At 38.8% G+C, this 19,679-nt stretch overlaps 1 protein-coding gene across 17 annotated transcripts in view; it reads right to left on the reverse strand.

Moving 5' to 3' along the window:
* ABLIM2 (actin binding LIM protein family member 2) overlaps positions 1-19,679 on the reverse strand; it is a 145,317-nt gene that overhangs the window by 87,944 nt on the left and 37,694 nt on the right. For all 17 annotated transcript variants that reach the window (XM_042808152.1, XM_042808158.1, XM_042808154.1 and 14 more), the window contains exons 2-3: positions 17,315-17,458; positions 2,277-2,460 (exon numbers count right to left, since the gene is read on the reverse strand). In XM_042808152.1, coding sequence (XP_042664086.1) covers positions 2,277-2,460; positions 17,315-17,458 — 328 coding nt within the window. The remainder of the gene's footprint in view (positions 1-2,276; positions 2,461-17,314; positions 17,459-19,679) is intronic.

Raw genomic sequence — 19,679 nt, forward strand, 5'->3', positions numbered from 1 at the left:
GCTTTCAAAGACTGGGGTAATTGAAGCAATAGTGATTTAAAGCAGCTGAGGACCTGGTCCATATTTTTTACTATGAACAGATGATAAGGATACTTCTGTTGCTCTGCACCACAAGTTAGTGTTACAACAACCCTGAGAGACACTAATTGAATGCTGCTAGTCAGCAGGGCATTAGCTGCCTCTGATGAACACCACATGAATTTGTGTGTCCTTCTAAGGAAAGCAATGGAATCAGATTCAGGTCTTCCTAATGAAGTTTTACATAGCAGTAATTAGAAACTTGATCAGTGAAATAACTTCTAATCCAGCTAGTTAGTTATACAGAAGGTTAGGGTACATGTCTGAATTTTTTTTTTATATGAAATACTATTGTATCAGGAACTTCATTTTTAAAAGCTTTAGCATGTCTTCAATACACATGATATTTGTAGCGTTCTAATGAGTATTTTCATTGTATTGCAATTCAGCTCACCTGAATTGCTAGGTACTTAAGCATAAATAGTTAAGTCATACAGAAAATTATTCTGAATTTCCAGGGAGCCCAGACAAATTGTACCACCAAGCTCCAAATTATCAGCTGAAAGACTGACTAAATACAGCAGCAGGTTAGAATACGCAATGGCCTGGCTGAAGCCTAAGTTAGGTATCAAGCTGCTATGTACAGTAACACACAGGTAAAGAATTTATGCCTGAATGCTAAACCCTGATAGTGTGGCTGAGGATACAAGGACATTCAGCAGGCAAACAGAGGCAACCAGTTTTTCTTCTCTCAAATGAAGTTATACATCACTTTTCCGAAGATACTAGTGCTAAGAAGAAAAGTACCAAGAATTAGCTGTGTTCATCTGAAGAAGAGCTGTAACACTGACAGGCTGCAGGCCAAGAACATGTACAGCCAGCAGTTAACTCATGAGATCCACAATTACCCAATTAAGTAATTTCTACTCCTATCTAAAAACTAAAAAAAAAAAAAAAATTATTTTAGTTTTTTTTGTTATCTTTACACTTCATCTTTCTTTAAAGTATCCAAAAGGAAAAAATCTTCGATTAAGTATAGCAAAACTTGAACAGACAGAATTTAACATAATAAAGGCTTGTCGGTCTCAGAGTCTTCCCCTTAACATGACTGTTTATTTATTCCTGCAACAGATATGTTAAATCGAGATCCTGCCATGCACCACGGCTGTTCTGGAATTTGAAATCTTGAGTCTGCATCAGCACAGAAGGACATCTGAGCTCAGCAGATTTGGCTGGCAGACAGCCACAGTGACACAGACATGCTGGATTTGGACTGCAGAGTCACCTGAATGAGGCACCAGCACATACAGCACCTATAGTGTGGTGCATCAGTGTCCCATCAGGCTTTCCCTTTGAACGTGGGGTTACTTTTCTTGTACTACTAAAGGCTCAGTTTAGCCAGAGAAATTATTACGGTACTTCCATGTGCTTCAGACTGCTATGACAGTGCATTTCCCAAAGGTCTGGTAGGCTTAAAGTCTTCAACAGATTTGTTTGTGCTCTTTCCACAGAAAAGGATTAAGATGCAGGTCAAACGGACATCAGTCGCTTGTATTGCAGTCTGCAAACATCCCCCACCAACACCGGGTTGTAATGTTGCACGTGCCCACGTGGGAAATGATCCCACTGAACTACACTGGACCGTAGTGTGGAAGGATCTTGTGTGCTGTGTCACTTATCTCCACAGCTGCTGGAGGTCCTCAGTGAAATCCAACACATATGTAAGTGTTTTTTAGCCCAGGATTTTCTGTCCTATTTTAAATTGCTTCTGGAGTTTCTGGGAAGCAGCACTGTGAAATTTCAGTTTAAATCTATTAATACAGTATCTACTCAGCTCACTGAAGACTCAGCCACTGGCACTGGAATCCTTTGTAACTTCAGTCAACAAAAGACAAAATAATATACACCAGAGAAATAAAGCAACATTTGGAGTGAAAGGTCTGACAGTAGAAGCAGTGGCAGTTTCTCAAGTACTTTGAAAATCTCACCCATAAGATACCATAAAACAGAAGAAACATTTGGAAGAAAAAAGTGCCCAGAAATTGCCTAGTTTGTTTTTTTTTTTTGTTGTTGTTGTTTGTTTGTTTTTCAAATTCTGATACATTTTAAGGAGTTGATAACAGAAAACAGAATTCTCTCTCTTTTTTTTTTTTTTTTTTTTTTTTTTCCCACTCTATAGGCTGTAAGTTTGAATGCCTAGCATTTGTCTTTCAAAATCTAGTTTTTAAATGAAACACAACTTCAGGTAGAAAACATACCTGCAGACAGCACACACAAAACAGTCTGGGTGATAGGTTTTGCCCAGTGCTGAGACCACTTCTCCCTCAATGAATTCATCACAACTGAAGCACCGTGTGCCATACAGTCTCTGGTAGTCCAAAGTACAGATGTAGTCTCCCTGTCTCACAAAAAATCCTCCTTGAGCCAGGTCACATCCACAAGCTGCAGGAAGAGAAAAGGCAGACTCAGAAGGCTGGAAAAGCAAATCTCGCTCTCTAAGACGATGCTGATTTTTCACCTATGATCAGTATGGTTCCTAGTGGAGTATTTAAGCACTTCAATATATGGCCTTATGATCACAGAACAGTTGTACATCTAAAACCCACTATGTTTATAGCAAATAACATCAGTGATATATTTTGTACACTAACAGTTTGTATTTATCCCATGTAAAGATATTAACCTCAGTGCAGAGGCTGCTAATACAGAGTTACGTCTTTAGGAGTTGAGTTCAGGGCTAGCATATATAACACCCATCATATTTTGTAGGTTAAAGGAAACGTATAAAGGATATAAACCTTCAAAATCTAAAGCACCAGTGTTACAAAGAAATGTCTCTGACAGACTACAATTGTCTGATATTCCTCATGGACACAAAAGTGGTTAAAATACTGCTTCCTCTAAACACGGGGTCTGATGTGCATGACAACTGCTGTAAACTTTCACAAGTTTACAAGATCCTTTTTTTAAAGCAGATCTTATGTTTACCTGACAAAAATCACTCACCAAGCATGAATTGGAGAGATCTCCAGAACTGTCTGCTCCTGGCAAAAGCAGAGTTTTTAATCCTGTCAGTTTATATATTTTACGCTAAATCTGTAGGAAAGGGTTAAAGTTGATTAACCAAAGCCTTGTGAAATTCTTCAGGGGTTTTCTCCCTTGCACCAGGAATAGAGCTAGGCTAGCATTTTGAGAATGTATAAAATAGGAAAGGAGAGGTACAACGGTCTGGCTGAAGTCATACAGGAGTAGACAGATATGTAGAAGATGATCGATCCTCATCCATATTGATCAGGATCTTTGAAAACAGACTTGAATTGATTTATAAGGAGAACGGGAATTCAAAATGGTGATTCTGCTGCTGTGCTGACTACTTTGCTCTAAGTCACAGCATCACACTTGTTACTACATTCTTCTGCTCTTGGAGATGTGCACGCAGGGAAGCCCTGCCAGCAGCAGACTGTGCTCACAGTCAAACAACGCTGAACAGATAACTGCAGCAGTGTCACTACTCACATGCAGCACACAGAAGAAGAATGGGAATGTTGCTTATCAAATTTGCATTGCATGTACAAAACACTGCAGAGCTGCTCAGTGTATTGGTCCCAAAATAGCATGGGTACCTGAATGTTTAAGTTCAAGACTGAGATTTCTGCTTAGGTTCCTGAGAGTCCACAGGCACTTTGGTTTTTAAACTTAAAGCCTCCCAACTCACACCAAAGCTTGTTTGCAATGCCAGAATCAGTCATCTTGCATCTAAACTACGAGAAATTAGTCCAGCAGGCATGCTCAAGGTATGAAATAACACATATTCACAGCACAGAAACCCCAAGAAAGCATAGCATCCTGAACACTCATTCAAAAACACATCCAACCACCTGCCCTTTTCTTTCATCTTTCTTGGTAGTTAGAGACCACAGCACAGGAAGCCTGGGCTCAACAGCCTCTTTAAATCCTAGAGTGCGCATTTAACTCCTGATCTTTCTCCCCGGAGATGGTCCCAACCACTAAGTGACAGAAAACAATCATGCTGAAACTGTATTAGTATATGTCCAAGAACTGAAGAATCAAGGGTTAATTAACCTTTCTTATAAGTAAAAATAATTCCAATTATATTGCATTTGTCTTGACAACAGCTATGAATTAGATGATTTATCTTTCAATACATTGTTCACGTGCCTTATCTCACAGGCTTAACACATTCACTTTAACATTTTCCTTTCTCACTCTTAGCATGACTTGCTGAATATTATGAATTTCTACTTCACCTAGGTACAAACTGCGGCAGAAGCACAAATCAATTATGGATTTAAGATGATACTGAACCTCATGCCGAGCTGATACAAATGAGGCACTAGAGGAGCTCTAAATTGTATCATACAGTGTTTAAACTCGCAGAGTGGATCATAAGATAAAAAAGTTAAAGGACGTAATTGGGTTTCTGGAAGTAAGCAGGGAGGGGTGATGTTCCTAGAGTGTTTCTTTATGCCAGTAATAGCACGTGTTATTGCAATGCACCTGAACAAACACACAAGAACCACTTTGAGCTACAGGGCAGGCACCGACCCACACATTTTTCTCTGTGTCATCCAAGAAGACTTGGAGCTGGGCTTCCATACCAAGAGGAAGATGAGGAGTTATCAATAATATGTGTACCCACAGATTATCTACCACTTCTCTGTCATGCACTCTTGCCACTACTCACCTGCTAGACTGGCAAGCATGAGCAAATCTTTATGTTTTTACTGCTGACGTGGGTCTTTAAGTGAGGCCAGGCAGACCCTGTCTCACTGCTGCTAATGGGACCCCCCTGTGAGGTTCAGGCAGGTGGGGTCAGCGACAGCCCTGACACTGGGGTTTGCTGACACTTCTGTCTCACCCTGAAGGTATTTGCCTTTCTCTCTGCTGTCCCTGAGGTTACAATTCCTATGGCTTGCTGTGTATTACTCCAAAGCAGTTTGCACTGATGGACTTAATCCTGGCCTCTCTGGAAAACCTGCAGTGAAACTGTTCACCCAAAGAGAGACAGAAAAGCAAGATATTTGGATTTCAAACTAAAAGCTGAGCTTGGCATCCTCTAATCAGGCCCCCTTCTGCATTGCCATCACTTCTGACGGCTGAATTCAGTAAAGAAGAACATAGATTGCTCTATATTAATTTGAACTGCAGAATGAAGATTAAGAATTGTTTGATACCTAAGTTGTTCTAACACTTGTAACTGTACTTTCCAATTAATATTAACAGCCTGACAATCATAACAGGTATACGGCAAGTGAACTGCATGCCAAAGTAATGGGTTCTTCTACTGGCTTTCACTACATACCCCACTACAGTGACATTCATACAAGAAATAAAGTGGCCCATGAGAAGGAAAAACAATTTGCCAACATACTTGCTCCCCAATACAGTGTCAATGATTTCACTCTTGTGAAGAGTTACTCCAAGATATGTGACTTTTTTGATAAACAAAGTGTTGCAAATCTCACCTAACTGTAGCTCTACAGCAACAGATAGGATAGAAAAAATGAACAGGGTAAGATTGTAATTAGGTAACTGGCCAAGGGCGAGATGGCAGTGGTTTCTGAAGAAGGGGGAAGCACTGGAAGGAAGGCTATTAATACAACTGATCAATGCCTAACGGAAATACCAACAGGAATAATGTTCTTGCTACAACAAAGCAGACACATGGCAATGAAGTGCACCAATCACTCAAAGCTATCTGTGTAGAGGGAGATCTGGATACCTTGAGACAGGGAGAAGAGACTTACTTTAAATGTACAAGGATAATGAGAGAGATGATATAGAACCATAAAAAGCATCAAATGTGAGACAAGCTTGGATGAAATTAGAAAAAAAAAAAATTTAAGAAGAAAATTTCTTGGGTTTTGGATACCTTAAACCCAATGCCATCCATAAAATATAAATATCGACATCCAAAATTACAGTTCTTCTGTTTAATGCTTCTGCTTAATTAAGCAGATGCATCTATCATCCTCCACAAAATCAGTACTTAGCAAACATTACAATATAACAAATACTTGAACAGTTTTATTCAACTGTTTCCTGATACAGCATGAAATTGCAAGTACTTTAATGCTCTGGTTACAGCACAAAATGCATGGGAGATAAGGAAAGAAGCTCTTTCTTTTTTCACTGACAGTACTACTTTCTATGTAATACAGTAGTTGAAAAAACCTGACATATACATAGTTTATAGTATAAATTTATTTGGAACCAATTAAATGCATAGCAAATTGAATTAAGACTAGTGGCCAACATGATTATTCTTCTTCAGAGATTTGATAACCTCTTCCACTCAGCAAGGCTATTAAATCTCCTGATGAATGTCAGTATGACTACTGATTCAGTTTAGTACAAGAACATTTTGATGGCAGAGGATTATAATTTTCTTGAATATTTCTTTTATAAAGCCAGCCACTTTTATGTCACTAAAAATATAATTTGTGAAGATTTTAGCTGAAGCAATCTTATATGTGCCATATTAAAGAAAAATATGTTTTCCATTACAGCTTTTAAATGAAAACAGGCTTTTCATGCAAAAACGTTAGGTACATTGTAAATTATTTATTCAGAAAAAAAAAGCTGGGATGAAACGATTACAAATGAGTTTTATTTGTATCAGTGATACCGCTTTTGATAGAGGTTTTCAGTGTTTTAGCATTCCAAGAGGTTTCAAAAATCATTTCTGTCAAACCTTGATGCCACATTTGTCCCCTTAATCTCAATTTATGTCAATGGTCATTAGTTCTTCTAGAGATCCCTCCAAACTGACTCACTATAAGCAAAACTCCTAAGAAAGAGAGCCCATTCATGTATTTTTTTGGCAGAGAAAACTGAGAAGGGTGGGCTTTTGGCTCTTTCTTTACATCTTGTTTTGCCACGTGCCCATAACAGAGACCACATATATGACTGTTCACAGAGGTGCTACCCTCTGTAAAGTCTGTATGTTTATTAATGAATGAAGAAAAATCTAGCTTATAAGTGAGTCTGGAGCACAGAAGTCACTCCCACTGACTCCGCAGGATTGGGGAAGTCACAGGTTTTCCACAAGCCAGATACTCCTGCCCAGCTCTTCCCATGTCACTCCACCACCAGCTATGCTCCACCAGCCATAGCCTGGGTCCCCAACCCCCGTGTGATCCCCCACTCTTCGAACCATGCCATATGATTTAAAGGGGCGCCCAGCTGACTAGAGGAGGACACAGGGATTCCAGTTAAACACTGGCCTGGATATTAAAATAGTCCCAGTTTAAAGCTGAAAAGAGCAGCTCTGAAAACAGACCCCTTAGCCATCCCTCGGGGAAGATGCTGCACCCCTTGCCTGCTGTGTATGTGGAGAGAGTCACTGTCTGGCTGAGATGACCCCACACACCTGCAGAGACAAGAAATCGGGTAAAGGAAACCTGAAGGAAGTCTAGGGAGCATGTCTGAAGCCAACTACCAGATCTTACTCTCCTAGGATAGGAAACCAGCGTTATGTCACAGATCCACTCCCACCCAACACTTGTCACTCAAAACGAGTATCTAGAGGCAGGGTTATTTAAAATCTAGAAATAGTTTCCAACTATTACTGATGTTCATCTTAGTGAAACAAGAAAAGCATTGCAAACATAGCATTTATGATAATGAAGAGACTAATACTACCTCACCTGTTTGTCTTGGTATTACCTCACATACAAAGCCAATGCCCTATCCTGAACAGTTAAGAGCTGTAGGAATAATTTTAAAGTAATGAATAAGTAAGTATTTGTCTCTTCTTATGTTATTTGGCCTCAAGCCAGCACCTGGACATGCTGTGGAACTTGACTTGGAAGATATCCACACCATTTTTGAGGAGGGTACCTCAGGATGGCTTCTGACAATTCAGTAATTCCATTCATTAAGGTGGTTTACAGTTACCTGACACCAAAATACCTCATACAGATCTGAGGGCTTCCCCTACTTGCTTAGGAACAGGCAACTTTTTTCCCCAGCCTGGTGTCTGTAACAGCACCTGGAGCACTGTCATTTACGCTGTGTGACTTCAGTCAATCTAACTCCGTAATTCTTTATTGCCTACAGCCTATAAAAATAAATAGCAGCAAGACAAATTAATTAATGCATTTTAATCACACTGCTAAGCCCGTTATCGTATGTCATCAGTATTCCATTTGCACTGTATAAATATAAAATGCATCTCTATTTTCCTTGCTGGCAAATGATCCTACTGAAAGTAGATTACTTTTTTGGCTGTGTGCTGGGCCTGAAAATCAGCTGCGTACGGAAAGGCTCGGAGGATGCTACACTCGCTGTGCTGCTGTACGCTACAGCAGGTTGTAAGAGTAAAATGCACTGGTCATCTTGTCATCCAAACAGTGTCATCTTGCTTTCATCCTGACAGACAACCAGGTGCAGAAGCTGCTGGAGGGGAAGGGAGAGAGAGCTGCTGCATTGTGGTTGGCTGCCAATCAGGCCTAAACCACAACAGCTTATCAACCTGCAACTGCATGTATGAAGTCATCTTTTTTTTTTTTTTTTTTTTTTTTTTCCCCATTTTTTGCCTGATGTAAGTAACCAGGTGTGAATCCAACACAGGAGAGAGAGGTAGAGACTCTGAAAATATAAGAAGTAACAAAGAACCATTCATAAAATTGTTACAGAGAAAGCAAGGAAAAGATCTCTGCTTGTTCAGAGATAAATAAGTTTTCTTTCTCAGCACTGCAGCTTTATGTCCATTTTTAGTATTCTCCTCCAACTCTGAGATGGACGCTGGTGGCTGACTAAGATCCCAAGAATGACACATAGTATGTTGTTGACATAATTCTCTTCTGGCATCTAAACTGCCTATCTTCATACACCTCTGATGCAGTCTGGAAGCCCGTTCTCCAAAAGCCCATGATTATATCTAGAACATTTCTCCTGGCTACTATGCCTCTGAGAGGCAATAGCAACCAGCTGGCAAACTTCCACCACTACAGCTTTGATTTAACTCCAAACTGACCTACAATTAATTTGAAGCAGTCTAAGCCTATTTCCAGAAGATAACTGCCACTGTGACACTTTTTCTGTTGTGTGCTCTGGTGTGGATGAGTCCAGGTAAGCTTTTCACAAAGGTTTTGGGGAAGTCTTCCCCAGCTGGAAGTTTGCTGACCATGCAACGTCTGCATGGGAATATCATCTCGCTTTCCCTCTTGGACAAGTCACACCTGAAACTTCTGTCTATAGTTGAGGCAGCAGTAAGATAGAAGCAACCTTGCGATGGTATATAATCCATATAATCCAATCAGTCTTCCTAAGCAGGAGTGATTATATCTAAATCTTTCCAAGCAGATGTCCGTGAAATCAAGAGTACTCAAACCTGCCAGTCACTGCCAGCATTTTAGCTATAATGTCTGAAATACCAGCTATAATCTCATGGACTGGAATCACCTCATTTGGTTAGTCTGAGGTAAACAAAAATAGGAGTATTCAGCACCAGGAAAGTCTGGGGGAGACCTGCTAGCCCCTTCCCCAGCTCCCAGCCAGGAACTGCAGAAAGGCAGATAGTTCTGCCAGAGGAAAAACAACATTGTGGAGTGGGTAAGATACAGAGAACTGCAGGCTGTATCTTATCCATCCTACAACACTCCACCATGCATGTATAACATTGATAAAGCTATAAAGGATACAACATACAGCACATCTACACAAGCTGTCAGGCTAGACTGGCCATGATACCCATAAATTAATTTGTAGAGTACACACTTCAATAGACAAAACCCCTTAGAGATACAGAATGCTCTTATGAGACTGACAAAACATTAATGACTCAGGTGTACTAATTAAAATGAAGGAGAGTTTGGGGAGTTTCCTGTGTACTATGTAACCTCACTCCTGTCATTTAGGGGAACTACACATCTCATAATTTTTGCATTAGAAGGTGCATTTCCATTTTCCATTTACCTTCTGGAAAGTAGAATTTCCCAGTAGCTTAAAGACAGTGCTACTGCTCTATAAAAGCTCTCCTATAGTGTTAAGGTTGAGAGAGATCAAAGTGCTATGTACATGGCTATTCCAAGCTACTGAAACAAACCCCAGGAAAAGTGGAAAAGTTGCCTAGTTTATATTAATTTATTATTTGAGGAATCAATCTGGTTATTTAAAAATCTACAAGCACGTTAAAGAGATTTAGGAACAGAGTAATCTACTTTAATCCATTTTCAACCTAATAGCATCTTAAGTGTTTATGATAAAATACTGCTTTCATTTGCCAGACTAAAACAGTTTGCCTTTTTTTTTTTTTTTTTTTTTAAACATGTAAAGCAACAACATTAAATATTTTCTGAGTTTTCATAATGATACTCTGGGTGCCAGTTACAGGTTTGCAAATTAAGTGCTTGCTCTGACTATGCACAGATATGGCAGATGGTTTTGTGTTAATGAGTTGCAGAAAGTGGGGGGTGGAATAACACCACTGTGGCAGTGATGAATTTTATGCAACAACTCTCTCTGGGTTTCCATGCAGGCTTCATAACACCTTAGTGCATTTAAATGCCCAGTAACTACTCCAGCATGCTGGCTGTATCCCTGCTGTATCCCTATGTGAAAGAGCATGATACAGACAGAACGGCCTCCTGCATAAAGGCATCCTTGCACTGACATTTTTTGCAGGGGGAAAAACTTCACCCTAAGAAGAGAACTTGAGTAATTCAAAAGAATTACAGGCTCTTCACAGGTATGACATTATCTAATGTGGCCTGAAATTACGTATGCTCAAAACATCTTTATATGAATAATATCTTTACTGCCTGCAAACTTATGTTACCATTCAAAACTTAATCTAATGAACATCAGACATAATTTTTAAATGCATTAAGTTTTCTCCTGGTTCCACTCTGATTTCAACCAGGATGAGTTTTACTACTCTCCATTTGTTAGGTGTCTTTGTCTATACCTGCCTCAGCATTCCCAGCACAGTTAAGCCCCTCTCCCAGGTACCTCTCTCTTCCAGTTAGGAACCAGCCCCCTGCAATGCAAACATCTGCTGAACATGGCTGTATCTGCAGTTTGGATCATCCCCCAGAAATTTCAGCAATTACTTCTTTGAAAATCCTATCTGTATTTTTAATGAACTTTTAACTTTCTAGTATAACTACTCAGTCTTTGGACTAGAAGTATGTAAATAAGAAGAAAAGCAAGACAGTGAAAAGACTAAAGAACAATATAATTAGTAAGAAAATAAAGCAGGGTTATTATGCAGTATCCAGGATATAAAGACAAGAGTAAGCGTGTATAGCTTTCCTATGCCCTAAAAATCTAAACCCCAGAAACTTTGTGTCTTTAGACAAAATCGAGTTGGAAACCAGAAATAACAGAAGTTTGGCTTCCTGTGGTAGATAGCTAACCTTCAATGAAATGTCAGGAAGATATTCCTTTACCAATACTCATAACCATGATTACTCCTCTGTCCCTTTCCCCACACTGTGCTAATATGTAAATTCACAAAAGATACTCTAAAAAAAAATTCATCAGACTCTGGATGAAATATATGCTATGAAACAAAGATTTCACCAAATTGCTGATGTGATTGGTATATGACCAAGACATAAAGGACTGCAGAAACTTCTTTATGAATACAAAGAAAGGTTGCAACAAGAATGTGATTAAAACAAAACAAAAATTAACAATTACTTTGTAATTGTGACAGTCCACCGACTGACCAAAATTGGTTTTCATGCTTTAATTACGGAGTTGCTTTTAGAAAGTCAGTGATTAAGTATTTTTAAAGTTTATGGTTAAAGATCTCAAAACCACAACACAGAACCACTGGCCACTGCACTAAATTACTTTAGCTGAGGCAAAAGTGATTATTATTATCATCATCTTCATTTCAGTTAAATCGAATATTAAGCTACTGTGACATTGGTAAATCAGCCCCAAACCTACCACACTATCCAAGCTAGACTCTGTGAGCCTTGCATCAGAAGCATAGTTTTTCCCATTATACTGAAATAATATGATCTGGGATTGCAAACTCCTGAAGGACTTGGGAAGCGATGGGCACGTTGCTGAGAGTGCCTGATGAACACGAGCCCCTGCACTCATCCCCAGTGCCTAAGATGCCACACATGCCATCAACCACTACTGCTTGGCTAAAAGTTGGGACCCAGAAATCTTACTAGTGAGCTTCCTTTAAATGACTTGCATTCCGAAATGTGAAACCCCATAGCTATGTTCAAACACGAGTCCCTCAGATTACTCGGTGTAGCTTTTAACATATTTATATCCTAACAGATGCATTTGATCTAACAAACAAATCACTCCTATTACCAAGTTACTTGATGTTTTTAACCCCCCCCCCCACTAATACGACTTCACAATAAATGGTGTAAGTCTGGATTGTGTTGTATGTTCTACTGAAAAAATGGTATGGAAGTGATATATCCAACCCAAGGCTTTTTCACAATTCCCAGGAAACTGCAGAGCCACAAGAATCAAAACCACTGACCCACAGAACCACATACCCAACTCTAAGCTGAAGTTGTGATATATTCTAACAGGTTAATTAAACAAATAGATGAAAATTCATGGGGAAAAAAAGTATACTTGAAACTCCTAGCTGTGCCGGTATGGAAGACTGCATGTGCTTCATCCATAGCAAGACAGCAATTTGGGGAATTTTAATCAGGAATAAAACAAGACAGACACATACATAGCGAAGCTGCTATAGCACAACAGTCATGTTTTTTACATCTGTAGCTCGGACTGCAAGCTTACCTAATTTCACCAAGACCAAACAAGTAAAGGACAAAAATATGAGTTATGGCTCTTCATTACATATGAGTAATCTTGTACAAAGAACAGCTTTTTGCAGTATTGCATGGATTTTTCCATTTAACTAAGTTACATTCGCAAATGCATTATGGATTGTCCATTATTTGGTCTGCAAGAGTCACTATATAAAATACTTAAAGCGTACTTTCTGATTTTATATAAAGCTATAGTAATTAAATTTTCCAGATCCCCTAGAAGCATTGGGCTTTCATTCACGCTTCCAGTATTTCCTAAATACTGTATTTGAAATAGGTTACTGCTACTTTGGAAATGCCAGGATGTTATCACGTCACAGAAAAAGAAATACTCAACACTCCTAAAACAAGATAATTTCTATCTTTATAAAAGTTCAAAGAGACAACCAAGGATAATATAATTGCAGCACCTACATCTCTCCTATCTACAATTCTATGGTAGTTTGTATCTCCACTGGCTCACTAAATTACGCTGTTGTAATTGAGCTCCAAGTGAGTGTTTGCCTAATACTGTACCCTGTATGAGAAGCAGTCCTGACCTGACAGACACCCTCAGAATAAACTAGACAACACAATTTGTTTTGATAGTCTGAGTCATCAATGTTTTATCACCTTTTGTCATTTTCCTTGGTGCTTTCATTACAGCAGTAACAAATACTATGAGAATTTGCAAATATGGGAACCAAAGCCCTTGATGTCTAATGAACAAAATGTTTGCCTTATTATTATTTCAAAGACATCTATTTCCATTATAACTGCTTTTTCATTAAACCTGATTGAAATGGGAAATATTTTAAAGTAAAATTTGAAGTGAGGCTAGATGGCATGTTCCCTACAGCCTTTTACTAGCAGATTAGATGTGTACCTTAACAAGAAATAACATATACAAATGGATGAGTAAAAACCTTATTATAATGCCTATTTACCTCCATCAGTTCTATTAAACTTTGATACTAAGCAAAACTAGCAGATGTTCACAGTATCACTATTACAATTTTTAATTTGGATGTGTATCTCAATCTTGAATAATAAGAATTGTTCGATTTTAAAAACTTTTCTTAGAATTGTTTACAGTTATTATCTGCAGAATGTAATTAGAACTGGATGGGAATGAGTGACTTTAAATTATATTGTATAACCAAGGAAGGTTATTATAAATACAAAAGGCACCTCTATACTTGCCATTACCATTCTGAAACTCACAGTCCCCACAGGAATAATCAGATGGTAGTATTGTAATATACAAAAGTACCTTTCTACCCTAAAAAAATGAAACAAATGTCTCTGCCCCTCTGAAACCTCATGATTTATCCAACGCTATCAAAGAAACAGTTTCACATTTCACACATATTCAAAAAGGTAATTGTGACTTCTTCCAGTGTAATATCATCTGTCACTGATCACGTAATTTAAACAGACCTCAAATACCTCTAGATACACTCTCAAGACACAGTCAATTGTCATTCTTCTTCACAAATTCTTTGTCAATTTGTGGTCTCCATCACTGTACATCTGTAAATACTGTGGGAACGAACATAATTTCCTGCAGTTTTACAAATATCTAAAGTTTCCTGATGAAGGTTATGAGATGGTTTAATACAGAGGCAGTCAACCTAAGCAGGCAGGCAGCTTAGCAGGGCAATGCAGCCAGCCCACACATGGGATTATCTGTCCTGGGACTGTCTGCAGCTTCACTGTCCGCTGGACATGCACAGCCTCTTTCAAGGTGCTATCTTTGGCAGATGAGGTGAGAGGGGGCAAATTGCATCACTGAGTACCATCAAAATAAATGCACCGCAGGGAGGAGTGAACTGTAAGGTAAATATATTCCCAGTATCATCACCCTGCCCATGCACAACAACACAAGAAAAGGGGTTTGGAAGAGGAGTCATGGTACAAATCTCTCCTCCAAGGCTTGAAAGGAGGTAAGTGGTCAACTGACCAGGAGAACTGAGTACCATTTTTTTTGCTAAACGCTAACACATTAACTATATTTTTTCATCTACTGATTTGAGCAGGATTAAAAACCCAATTTACATATGCCTAACATGATTCCCCCCTGCTTTATGTTAGCTAGTAGAAATACACATTCAGTGCTCTGTTCTGTTCCTATCCTCTTCTCACATAACAACATGGTAAATCCACACTAGAAAGCAACTTATGCTTCTTAAGTAACAAATAAAACCCAGAAACAAAACAAAAACAGATACCAGAAGGATGCCAGCAAATTGATGGAAACCTTTGTAAAGTGATAAAAGAAATTATGTCATTTAAATAATGAGGGAATAAAAAAAAAAAGCCATGTGTGCAAACTTAGCACTTAGCAAAATGATTAGTAAGAAAGAATAGAAGTACTCCAAAGAGCCCTGACACCAAGAAGCAGTTTAACCAAGCATCTTTGACACTATCTCCTCTGCCATCTGAGAGTCTGATGGGTAGCTGACAGATGCTACTCTGCTTCTTCCTTGTTAACATAGTGATTTTTCTTCTCCTTGTATCCAAGATCTGACTGAAGTGAACAAACTCCTTATTTATCTCTTAGAGACAGGCAGGGGCAATGCAGCTTCTACAATACATTCATCATGATCTTCTGCATGGGGATTGGAAAAGCAGCCTCCACACTGCCTAAATTTGTGATCAGTTTCAGAATCCACTTGCTGCATTTGTGGGTCACCTGGCAATCTCTAAAAGGAGATGCCCTATGAAATGAAAACGTGGCTGTACAGTTGTGTTTTGTTCCTTCTGTAGGACTCGTCAGTGTTTTCTCATAGCAGATCTGTATAAAAGGGGGCTTGGATTTCATCAAGATAATTATATGGAACACATACCAGTATACTACTGAGACTTCATTCAGGAAACAAGATGCCTGAATAACAAATTAGCTGCCCTCTTCCCACGTTAGGTCTGAAACAGTAATTTGATAATAAAATTTGCCACAAGAACAGGTGGCTTTAAAAGAGTTTGAAAGATGTACGTATTGGCTGTGTTCTGCTTTAAATACCATTCCAGTTCTGAAGAGGTGACCAAAAAATTTTTGCTATTTAGGACAGTGCACTATGCTTAATTTTCTTGCTGTATAATTTTGCAAAGAAAACAACTATTGAGCTGCACATTTAATCCTGTCTAATTCATTAAAGATTGATTCAGGTATTGAATACTATATACTTAATCCCATGGTATTTATAAAAGCATCAGTGTAGCTGACAGATAATGACAGGGTTTTTTCTGATAGTTTCCTCTAAATAGAAATGGAAAGAGTCACACTAACACAGCTGGGACCAGTACCATGCTCATGTTTCTAGACTGTGCTACAGGGATTAATAAATGTAATTTGAAGTACTGCTTAGTAATGAACTAATCAGGTTGTCCAGTAAACATCAGTTAACATTTACTCATTTGTACATTCAAAACAAATGAGACCTTTGCAACTTTCAGATAAGTATAGAATCATAGAACGGTTTGGGTTGGAAGGGACCTTAAAGATCATCTAGTTCCCACCCCCCTGCCATGGGCAGGGACACCTTCCCCCAGCCCAGGGTGCTCCCAGCCCCGTCCAACCTGGCCTTGAACCCTTCCAGGGAGGGGGCAGCCACAGCTGCTCTGGGCACCCTGGGCCAGTGCCTCACCACTCTCACAGGGAAAAATTTCTCCCTTACATCTAACCTAAATGTACCCTCTTTCAGTTTAAAGCCATTACCCTTTGCCCTATTTCCTTGTAAAAAGCCCCTCTCCAGCTTTCCCACAGGCCCCCTTTAAGCACTGTCAGGCCGCTATAAGGCCTCCCTGGAGCCTTCTCTTCTCCAGGTTGAACAACCCCAACTCTCTCAGCCTGTCCTCACAGGGGAGGTGCTCCAGCCCTCTGATCATCTTCATGGCCTCCTCTGGACTCACTCTAACAGGTCCATGTCCTTCTTACGTCGGGTTGGCCCAAGAATCTTTCAAACAACCAAGTACCTACAGAAGGGGTGGTGTTTTGGTTAATCCCCTCTTTCCTTGACCATCCTTCTGCCATTCACAAGGTGTCAATACTAGATCAACAGCACCAACCTGGAGCAAACCAAGTAGTTCCTTCCAAAAAATGGAAAAGCATGGAGGGTCAAACTGGGATTCAAACATGACAGTTCAACACAAGAGTCTGAAGAGCCATGGTCATGGCCCACTCTATGTCATCCATTAGAAAGCTGGGAGAGGGATAACCTCCATGTTTCTTTATAAATGTTAATTATCTCCTAATCCTGCACCGTGATTCACTACCAGTTCTCCCAACCTGTTCTTCTTCAGGTCCCAACTCTATAATAAACTCCATAGGTTTATATCCATTCAAAACATACTCCACTTTTAGGATTTAGGATGTTTATAATCTTACAGTAAGCAGTCATAGAGTTTGCAGTAAATCCTTTCAGACATTAACTGGATTGTAAAACATGTTTGTGAAGTTTCCAGGACCATTATGTCACATGCCCAGTGCTAATGCCCTACTCATAGGAACCACTGTTACAAACGCTTACCTTTGCAAACAAAGCACTTAATATGGAAATATTTGTTCTGAACTCTCAAAACTTCTCCTTTGCATGGGTTTCCACAGTTATTGCAGAGAATTGCAGTACTTGATGGCTTCTCCAGTTGGCTATGTACAGCCTGTGGTTGTGAAACTGCAAAGGAAAAGAAAAGGTAGAGCATTTTAAAGGCCATCAGATGCATCTTCTGTATGACCTACAAATAAAGACAATTAACACCTGGGACAAAACAGGTAAAGCAGATAAAACAGTTCTAAATTCTGTTATTGGATAGCACTGGAGAAAAGATCTGTTAAAGGAGCTAATCCAAGCTTCTCATTTCATAACTTTCAAAGCTCACACCTGCAAACATTTCAAGCATAAATCAGAATTGCTTATAGAGGAAAGAATCCACACAATCAAGTCTTGAGAGCCTCTGTCTGAATTTCAAAAAATGCTTTGTCGTATTTTCTCTTCAAGAAGTCAAAGACTGCAGATAAAAGCTATTGCTTTTATCCAAAATAACTTTAATGGGATTTAGTAACTATTACACTGTAAGCTACTGATCTTTAAAGTTCAAGTTATTTGCCTTTTTAACTGATTTTAAGATGGAAATACACTCCTGTAGATGTTTTGAGTTCATACTTCTGAAACATTGACATCTCTGTAAATACCACATACATCTGGTCATGAAACAAAGGTTGCTATCATTGTGTAAGAAAACTGATTACGTTTATCTAGGTTAGTAAAATATTAAGTGAATTAAAAATTTGCTGCCATCTTGTGACATAAATTAGAAATTGCATTTATTTGGGTGTTGACAATAACAATATAAATTGTCATCCCAATGTGCTATGTGGAACAGGTGAGATATGATCTTATTCTTGGAATTCTGCTGCAAAACTTGCATCAATTATTTATTGCAGTGCACTTACAAGCCTAGAGAGCAAACATCAAAGCAGTTAATTGTGAAGGGGCTGTACTATAACTCAATAAACTTGGATTTTTTTCTGTGAAGAACAACAACTAATAACAGGAAAATATATCAAGCATTTTAAGTAAATTACATCTCTAATGACATTCTTCTTCTGTAATGTGGCATGCTTACTCTAAAGTTGTATTGCTTATTTAAAAGTGATTGAATTTTTTAAAAATTTAGCTTCAAAATAAACTTATCAACCGATCAGTCAAGATGGAGAAACCTCTCACAGGCCAACACACTACATATGAATGGGAATCTGGCATTTTTCCTTTCAGGGTTTAGACATGGGATAATGCCACTGCTGTGTAACCCCTTTCTTTCATCAACATTAAAAAATAAAAATTGGGAATTAACTTTTTGTCTGAGACTGCTGCAAAACGATTAATAACTTTGTAAGAGGCTGGGTTAAAATCAGAGAGTTTAGTTTCTGTTGCTATTATAATATCGGAGTTGCTATTTCAGGAAAAAAAAAAAAAAAAAAAAAGGCTTCTGAAGGAAAAGAAAAAGAAAAAAAAAAAAAGAGGGAAAAAACCCCCCAACATTGGTTTCAATTAAAACAACAACAAAACAACAGTAATATCTATCCCTTCACCATAGGTAGGGGTGGTAGAGAGAGGCAGTGATAGTACTGTCACTGTGAACATATATGATAACAGACAATACCACAATCAGTAAGTGAGCATCATCCAGCTCTTGTTCTTTAATATCTGACCTTGCTGCTCTTCTTCCCCTATTCTCCCCTGAGCCCCACCCCTGGCACCTTGAGCTGATACCTAAAAGGGCTTTCCACTTTCACTGACTTTAAGGAGTCTGCATTTCACAATGAGATGCTGAGCCTCCCACCTAGTCTTCCAGGGGGAATTTTTGCAAGTTTTGCCCAAATCAGCACTTTCTACTCTTATAAGTGAGGTTTGTTTGTTTTTTTTTTTTTATCCAAGGAGATACATGGGATTGAGCTGCCTGTAGAATTATTCACCACCCATTAGCATTCTGTGTTGTCTGCTGAAATTATGCATTCTGGGGTTGTCAAAAAAGTCCTGCTCAAGGCAATGTGAACTTTGGAGCTATTACTGAAGCCCTGGTTATAATTAAGTACATCTCCAAAAAAAACAACATGACGCGGCAGGCAATTAGAAGCTTATAGAAAGGCAGATGCCCAAATTTACACAGAGAAAACAGCACACATGGTTCAAGCTAATACGAGGTTCTAATCCGTTCCTCAAAAGAAAACAGAGGAAACTGAACTTTGCAATATTTAACTTCTAACATGAGAATTTCTCTTTACTGTAACCTGCCCAAAACAAACTACCCACTCTGAAAAAGAACCAACCCTGTAAGAAAACAAAACAGAGCATTTTCCTGAGTTACTTAGTAGAGTAGCTGCTAAAAGTTTAT

The sequence above is a fragment of the Tyto alba genome, unplaced genomic scaffold (assembly GCF_018691265.1).
Source record: "Tyto alba isolate M040663 unplaced genomic scaffold, T.alba_DEE_v4.0 Super-Scaffold_6, whole genome shotgun sequence".
NCBI lineage: Eukaryota > Metazoa > Chordata > Aves > Strigiformes > Tytonidae > Tyto > Tyto alba.